Raw genomic sequence first — 9,190 nt, forward strand, 5'->3', positions numbered from 1 at the left:
GGTCATTTTGAGACTGGGTCTCGCTATGCAGTTCAGGCTGGCCTTGAGCTCACTTTGTAGCCCAGGCTGGTCTTGAACTCGCAACGATCCTCCTGCCTCAGCCTCCCGAGTGCTGGGATTACAGGCGTGCACCACCATGCTCAGCATACCTGTTATTTTCTGTAGCTTTACAGCTATAAAAATGTGGGCAGATTCCTATAGATCTTTCAAGTGTAACAATTTATTTTTGCTCTCCAGCAGAAAAGACAGTTACATTGGCTATTCACCTTCGTATTCTGTTCTTTGTATCTGTCTTTCCTGCAGGGTGGGGCTTAGAACCCCGTTGGCTCTTAGAGTTAAGAGACCTGGGACTATGGGGGTCTGTGATCTCTTTGACTCTCCTGGCCTGAGGTCCTTCCTCATGGTCATCTCCACGTCCTGACGCCTGCTGTTCTTTGGAATGTGCTGCTTTGATTTTCCCACTTGTGGTTTCCATGTTGCTGGCTTTTTGGGAGTGAGCTGGGTAATCTTTTTCAGGAGTGGGATCTTCATACTTGCTTTCCTGGTATCTCACATTCCTGGTAGTTTCTGTGATTCAGTGATGGTCCAGTTTGCTGTGGGCCATCTTTTCTTTACCATAGCCGTTCTCCTCCTTGCTCTCCTGCGTCCCCCACTTTATCAGCAGCAAGGTGGATTTCTGTTATTAACAGTTCATTTCCTCTAAAGTAGGTCTTACTCATCCAACCAGACTGAGTTGCAGTTTCTCAGACCTTTTACTTTTTTGTTTTCTTGCTGTTTTTGTTTGTTTGTAGATGTACTAAAAATTACTCGCAGGGGCTCTTGCCTCTTACCTCAATCCTCCACTCCCTTTGGACTAGTTAATTATTAATATTTTCTTTGCAGTGCTGGGGATTAGACCCAGGGCCTCATGCATGCTAGGCAAGCACTGTACACTGAGCTACATTTCCTGGTACTTTTTTGTTTTTTGTTTTTTTGGTCTTTTTCAGAAAGACTTTTGCAGTGCAGTTTAGACTGGCCTTGAGCTCACTTTGTAGTCCACGCTAGCCTCGAACTTGCAGTGATTGTCCTCCCTCAGTGCTGTCCCAGTCCTTTCTTAAAAATTTTATTTGGAGACAAGGTCTCTCCAAGTCATCCGAGTTGGCCTTGAACTTCTGATTCTCCTGACTCAGCCTCTCAGGTAGCTGGAATTACAGGCATGATCACCACATGTGCTAGCTCATTATTTTTGACATTTATCTTGTTAATTTCTTGTTTTAGACCCTGATAATTGCTCTGAGGGATTTAAACAATCTGATCTCATTACTTTAGATGCATTTTGACCTGTTATAAAGATGGATAGCGTGTGGGAGAGATGAAATCACTCTGATTACATTGAGGCTGTCTGATAAAAAGATTGAGGAAGAAACAGGATGTCCTGGGTGAGTTAGACTTTCTGCAGTTGGCGTGGATAAGCACAAGCACTAGGGAATCAGTGGTATTGACTCCTCAGACATCTTGATAATGTTCTTACATTCTGGACCACTATTGAACTGTGTATTTTGTGGTTTTTAGTTTTAATGGTGGCTCTTCAGGATAAGGCAGGAAGAATGTACTGCAGGCAGTATCTACTTTCTGGGATTACTTTGAATTGAAAAGGTAAGATGAGAGATTCAAGAAAACACATTATTACAGCCTTCCTGTGAAGCAGTCGCCCCGCCTCCCCTGGGTTCTGTTACACTGATCACAGTGTTCCTTGCACTGTAGAATCGTCTGGAGTTCTGCAGGGGGAGAATGGAGGTCCAGAGGTAATGCAGCTTTGCAGAATCAGGTGTAAAACTCTTGGCTCCTGGTCAGGACCTTTCCGTAGGGCATCCTACTGATCTGCTATTTGTAATTCATTTTTGATGCAATGTGACCCAGTCTCTATTTGCTCAGGTACGAACTGGAACAGTGAAAGACCAGGAGGGTAATGCAATTTTGTGTAGTGTTTTTCCAGATGATTGCCTCTGTTTTATAGCATCCCACTTCCTTTTACTCAGCACTTATGCATGTGCTGTCTGTGGAGGGGGCAACAAAGGTTGCTGCTGTCAGTTTCAGTCATTCTCAGCCTTCTTGCTGCTCCTAGCTCAAGTCTGGAATGACCATGGCCTTCTTGTCCCACATGAGCCCTCTCTGGACTCGTCCAGGTCAGGGCAGGCCCACCTCATTGTGACTGGGCGGACACAGGCTCTCGGGGATCTTAGGAGTCACCTTTGTCCTGACGTCTTCTGTGTAATGCGAGCCAAACCTCAGCCTCCAGGTGTGATCACAGTTTATGCGCATGTGTCACACACCCTTTTAATCCTTGTAGTGGAGAGCGCAGCAGGATTGCTTTGCTGGGGTTCTGGGTCCTCTGTCCAGTGATGCCCCTGTGTAAGCTCTTTGTTGTACCGCATGTGCATGCTCTGGGCCACGAGAAGTATTGGTGCCCTTTGGGATCCCTTGCTTTGGGCGCAAAGCAGCAAACCCAGGGGCAGACTCCTCCTGTATGCGTCCGTTCTGTCCACTTTTGTAGATGAGTGACTCAGAATTAATTGATGAAAAGACTGTGTGTGACGGTGACTGGTAATTGGTTGGTGATTTGCCTGTTACTTCATTTTTATCTCTATTGTCAGGATTTATCTTAGCAATAAACGTTTTGCCCATTAAGTACTTGTGATTAGAAGGGCCTTTGTTTCTTTTTGATGAAAACATCTGATTTCTGTGTATTCAGTAACTCTAAAAAAATGTGTAATAGCTTTGTTGAGCTATAATCCATTTATTGTACAATTCACCCATTTAATTTGTAAAATTCAGTAATTCTTAGCATATTCATAGTTGAGTGAATCTTAGAATATTTTCTTCATCCGTTTAACATTTACTCCCCATTTCTGCCCAGTCCCTCTGATCTCCTTGGTCTCTGGATTTGCCTTTTCTGGACAATTCACACAGATGGAAGCTTACCCTGAGTGGTCCTTTGTGATGGATTTCTTTCATTTAACCTAAGGGGTTCAAGATTTATCCATGTCTTACTTGCAGTGTTCATCCCTGTCTGAATGGTGCACAGTCCTATATATGATCTGTCTCTCGCCTCTGGAATAAACCGTTTACAGGTATTTGAAAAGCAGCGATACAAAAGTACTCCTAAACAAAGTGTCACAAGTCTTAAGAGGTGCTTCCATTAGTCACCTAAAATAGATGATTTTTGATCTCTGTGTTATCTCTCTGTTGTTGCAGAACAAATTATCCCCAAACCCAGCACTGTGGAAACCCGTGTTTCTGATCTTGTGGCTTCTGTGGGTTGGAGCTGGGCTTGGCTCTGGGCCTCTCACATGGCCGAGTCCCCTCAGGGCTTGACAAGGAGGAAGGCATAAATGTCCCAGCTTGCTCTCATGTTCGTTGGCCAGATTCATTTCCTGCAGGCCCCACTCCCTTCCTTCTGGACTGTTCTCAGGGGTCCTGCCGGGTTCCTTGCTGTGTCGGCTCTCCCTAGAGCATTTTGCAGTGCCTCACCTGACTTCAGAGCAAGAAGGTGGGAAGGCGAGGGCGCTCTCTGCAGCTGAAGACACAGCTTCCCACAGCCTCAGCACAGAAGTAAGGACCCCCACTGCTGGCTCTGATCTCTTGTGATGGAAAATCGCTAGATTCACCATGTTCTCAAGGGAGGAGACTCCACAGGAGGGGTCAGCGGGGGCCATGGTGGAAGTGACCTGTCACAGTCTTCCGTCCTTTGGCGAGCATGTGGTCTCTGGTCTCAGAGAAGTGTATTGTTGAGCTCCTTGCTGCAGAGGAGCTGTAGTGAATGTGCCTGAAGCAACACAGCACTGTGGTGAAAGTCCCTGAAACAGATGTGTTAATCATGTGTCAGCTGCTCCTCTGGAAGACTTTTCTACTAAACCGGTAGATCACTCCTCATAGTCCCACCCCTCCACCCATGGAGTCTCGGTCAGTTTGGGTCGCATAGCATTATCATAGCCTGGGTGGCTTAAACAGCAATCGTGGGTTTCTCGTGGTTCTGGTGACCAGCATGCCTGGGTCCTCAGGGCCCAGGGACATCGCATGTCTCCTCTTGTTACACGGCTCTTAGCTCCTTCGTGAGACTTCACCCCTGGACTTCATGTAACCGCATTACCTCCCAAAGCCTCCACATGACATCCCACTGAGGCTGGGGGTCAGTGCATGGCTGTGTGAAGATGCAAAGCATTCATTCCACGCAGATGGTATGATGGGATGGCGCTGTGACAAAATCCCTCCTGCCTCCTCTGCCCCGCATCTCCCACCCCTGCCCTGGGCTGTGAATACCTGCTGACAGTTGCTATTCTTCCCTCTCTGTTTTCTCTCTGCTTGTTTTCATGGACCTCTGCTATGCCTGGTTAGTTCTTTAGGTCTTAGTTTTGAAATCGATTTGCCTAGATGCTTAGATTGTTGTGACTCTTTCCATTTTCCGGTGGGGGGAACACATTGCCCATTGTTCTGCATGGAGGATGCCCTGAGTTACCCGTGGGATATGAGATGGTGATGTGAGACCATTTTTCAGGAGTCAGTGGACTGCAGGTCTCTCCTTGAGTAGTGATTCCAGGGCACTGCTGTCTTCCTTACCTGTTCAGCACTCAGTGACTTGGTACTGAGAACGGAGCCCCTGGACAAAAGCTCTCAGCTCCTCTGCTGGCCCTTGCTGCCCGGCGTCCCCTTTTGCCATGTGTCTCTGAGCCAGCCTGGCCAGTGTGCATGCTCACAGATCCAGCCCTGGGGAAATGGGCAGGGTCTAACATCTCTTCCCCTCACTGGAGGGTCGGTGTTGTACCCCTTATGGACCAGTCATGACCCGCTGTCCGCAGAACACTGTTGTCCCAAACAGCGTGGGACATTTAGTGAGAGGCTTGCTTCTTTGCATGAGTAAGGGTCTTAAATTCAGGTACTAAGATATTTTCTTCACAAGGGAGCTAATAAGTATTGGTAAATATTTATAAACTTTCAGAATGATAGTATCAAGGGGATGAGGGGAGAGGGGAAGGCCAGGAGGGGAGGTAAAAATGGCCAGATGAGAAGAAAAAGAAGCTTGATTACAGCCTGCAGCACACTGTGGGTGGTGATGACGTGAGGGGCGTGGAGAGGAAATAGCAGACACACAGGCCTGTGCCTTCATGCCTGCCTCGGTTCTGGTTCTGCTCCATGATAATGCCCGCCTTCCCTCCCTCCCTCTCTCAGCTGCCTCTGTCAGCACTCCTGCAAGTGTGTAGATAGTTCTAGGCGTTATCAGGAGGGCCTGTTGTAGTGCACAGCTAGCACCATTGCCAGAATCATTAATGATTGTTGAGAGTGAAAACTATAGGCTTGGACAGTGAGTAAACAGTGATAATTTACCTGCTGGTGTAGGTTAGGTGCACATGTGTGATTACTTAATAATGGACGCCACCATAAAGGAAGGTAATGTCAGCAGACACGTGAGTGGTGGCCCTTACCAGAGAGCTGGTGTTAACCAAACAGTGGTTAACACTATCTCCTTTCTTCCTGCTGCTTGTGTCTGTTTGTCTCTCTCTTGTTTTTTCCCTTCCTTCCTTTTCTTCTTATTTTTAAACATTCTGTTGGTCTCTTGGGGTACATAATGATTGCATTCGCAGGGGAGCTGGTGCATGTATACATCATATCTTCATTTTTTTTTATCCTCTGCTTGTGACTCTTCTCTTAGTTCCTTGACTTTTGCTTTTTGGGTATAGAAATAATTTGAGCCAAACCTGGTGTTCTAGTACAGAGAACAGGGTGATGAGGTAAAATTGTGTCCTTTGCTTCCTGCAGGATCTTTTAAAACGACCTATAGAGTATTTTATTTTATTTTATTTTACTTATTTATTTTGAGACAGGGTCTTACTGTGTAGTGCAGGCTGGCTTTGAACTTGCTTATGTAGCTCAGGCTAGCCTCAAACTCACAGCAATCCTTCTGCCTCAGTCGGGGATTATAGGTATGCACCACCATGCCCAGCCTGTACAGTATTTTAAACATTCAGAAAGTACACAGAACAATAGGACAGAACACTCAGGGGCCCATTGCCCAGGGGTATTATGTTGGCATTTCATTTGTTACTTTTGCCTCCAATTTTAAAGAAATTGTTTATCCATTTAAGGGTTTATTTATCCACTCACAATGTTGTATTGATGGAAATGCTGATTATTTGCATCTTCTTACTTTTCTGAATATGCCACGATGAGGGCTTCCTGTGTGCCTGGCAAGAGTTTTTGTAGTTCTAGATATCTGTAAAACAAACTTCTGGGTACTAAGTAAAATATTAGGTATGCGTATCTCCTTAATATACTGACCAGGAAATCTTGCAGCCACTTTTAATAATATACACAAAAGCTTTATTTAAGGAACGGATGGCTGTTCCTATGGAAGAATGCTCATGCTGTGTCTGCTGTGGGCTTAGGAGCAGTGTGTGGTGCTGTTTCTCAGAGTGCACACTTGCAGGTCTGTGAGGCAGCCTGGTGGAATATTGGAATTAGCAGCAAAAATTGCTTTCACGTGATGATTTAGCTGTCCATTATATACTTATTTTTTTGGTGATATTTTTTATCTAGGGGTAGTCAGCCAAACCCATATTTATTATTCTTTCTGCTGTATTAATCTCTGAGCAAGAATTTTTGAAAAGCTTATTATTTAATGGAAAATTTTAATCATATAAGAGCAGAGAAAATAATACCATGAACACCCTGTACATATGACTCAGCTCCAACATCATGGACTTTCCTCTGAGCATGGCTTTTTGGTTTGTCTTTTAACACAAGTCCTAAAACATTTTGCCTAGGCCGGCCCCAAACACCTGCACTTGAGTGATCTTCCTGCTTCAGTCTGCTGAGTAGATTGAAGTATAGGCATGCAGTCCCACATTGGGATTTTTTTCCCCTTTTTTCTGCTAGTACTGGGGATTGAACTCAGGGCCTTTGTACTGAGCTACATCTCTAGCCATACCACCCCTCTTTTGAGACAGGGTCTTGGTAAGTCATTAAGTTGCCCAGATGGCTCGAACTTGCCATCCTCCTGTCTGAGGTACCAGATTGCTCATTTGGGCTTTTGAGCAAGATTTTTAACTACAGTGTTAATATTTGTATTTAGAAAGTATTGTATTTGGAGTAACACAAACATTAGTAATACCCACTTGAAGCCTTACTTCAATATCCCTGTGAGGTAAGTGGTGGTTCTTTAGAAGGCTTATGGTTATTATTAGATTTAAAATTTATCCTTTTGATGCCATTTTACTAAGTTGGGTGTATTGTGGGTTTCTTTTCTTTCTGCTAGTTGCTTGGGTTTCTGGGGCCAGTCTGTTCTCTGATAGGAACATTGTTCATGCATTTTGTAAGTGTGACACCAGCCTTTAAATACTTCAGTGTGAAAAGTCTGGACCTGTTCCAGACACTGCATTTTCACAGCGTCCACACTCCCTGCATGTTGCTGAGCCTGGAGCTCAGATGCCTGCCCTCCTGGCCAGAGCCCTGTCTCACGGCTGTGCTTCTCCTCTAGATCGCGGTGGTCATGGGCTCCTGCACGGCGGGTGGCGCCTACGTGCCTGCAATGGCCGACGAGAACATCATTGTGCGCAAGCAGGGGACCATTTTCCTGGCAGGACCCCCCCTGGTAAGAATATAATCTCATCAGATTGATCTCAGTTAAATAGTACAGCAAAATATGCCTAGAATTTACCATTGTAATCATTTCTGAGCATGCAGTTCTGTGGTGTAAGTATGTTATAGTGTTGTGCACCCACCACTGCTGCCCGTCTCCAGAACTGACTGCTGTTCCTGTGCCCTCTGGCACCCAGCATCTCCCCCTGGCTCTGTGAGCCTGACTCTGTGCGAGTGGAAACTGCCAGTGTTGGACCTGGGGTGACTGACTGGTTCACTGAGCATAATGTCCTCCAGGGTCATCTGTGTAGTAGCAAGTGTCAGAATTGCATTCCATTGAGGGTTAACTGATGCGCGTTGTGTATCTGAGTGCACACTTGCAAGACTGTGAGGCAGCCTGGTGGAATATTGGAATTAGCAGCAAAAATTACTTTCATCATTGGACCCGTGGGTTGCCTCCATTGGGGGCTATTGTGAACAGTGCTGCTATGAATGTGAGTATGCAAACATCCGTTTGAGTGCCTGCCTTCATTTCTTTTGGGTCCTAACCAGGAGTGATTGTTGGATTCTGTAGTTCTCTATGTTTAGGTTTTTTTTTTTGGTACCGGGAATTAAACTCACGACCTCATGCTTGCCAGGCAGGCGCTTGCGCCACTGAACTATATCCCCGGATCTATGTTTAGTTTTTAAGGAATCACTTTATTTGTGTTTGTGGCTGAATAATACTCCCTTGTGTGGATGTTTATCCATTCCTCAGTTGATGGCCATTTGAGTTGTTTCTTCTTTTTGAATGTTGTGAATAGGTATGCTGTGAATGTTCACTTAGCATGTTTTTGCATGGACCTGTTTGCATTTCTATACAGTGTATACCTACTAGTAGAACTGCTGGTCCTGTGATAACTTTGGTTACCATTTGGGAAAGCTGCACACTATCCAAAGCACATTTACCTGCTTATCAGCAGTGTAAGGGTTCTGATTGCCCCATATCCTCACCAGCACTTGTTACTGTGTGTCTGTCTGGTTACAGCCATCTGGGTAGGGTAAGATCCTACCTCATTGGGGTCACTTTTTTTGTACTAGTGATTGAACCCAGGGATGTTATACCACTGAGTTGCATCCTCAACCCTTTTTAATTTTTATTGAGATAGGTCTTACTAAGTTGCCCAGGCCAGCTTTGAACTGGCTATCCATTCCTGCCTCGGCCTCCCAGATAGCTGGGATTACAGGCATGTGTCCACATGCTCAGCTCTTTCTTTCTTTCTTTCTTTTGGCAATACTGGGAATTAAACCCAGGGTCTTTATACTGAGCCACACCCACAGACCTTTTCTTTGGAGACAGGATCTTGCAAAGTTTCTCAATCTGGGCTTGAATATACAGTTCTTCTGCTTTAGCCTCCTGAGTGCTAGAATTAGAGGGTGTACCACCACGCCCAGTCTTCATCGTAGTTTTATTTGTGCTTCCCTAATGAGTAGTGACATTGGAGTCTTATGTACTAACTGTCCGTTGTATCTTTGGAGCCAGGTCTCTGTCCATTTTTAGTTCTTACTTATTTTTTATGTTTTTTTTTTTTTTTATTTT

At 45.2% G+C, this 9,190-nt stretch overlaps 1 protein-coding gene across 1 annotated transcript in view; it reads left to right on the plus strand.

The window, feature by feature from the left end:
• Nucleotides 1-9,190, plus strand: part of Mccc2 (methylcrotonoyl-CoA carboxylase 2 (beta)) — a gene marked incomplete at its 5' end in the record, with an annotated part of 58,265 nt that overhangs the window by 19,667 nt on the left and 29,408 nt on the right. The window contains 1 exon segment of the mRNA XM_005413932.2: nt 7,511-7,624. Coding sequence (XP_005413989.2) covers nt 7,511-7,624 — 114 coding nt within the window.

Source organism: Chinchilla lanigera, unplaced genomic scaffold, assembly GCF_000276665.1.
Source record: "Chinchilla lanigera isolate Chin_1 unplaced genomic scaffold, ChiLan1.0 scaffold00174, whole genome shotgun sequence".
Classification (NCBI taxonomy): Eukaryota; Metazoa; Chordata; class Mammalia; order Rodentia; family Chinchillidae; genus Chinchilla; species Chinchilla lanigera.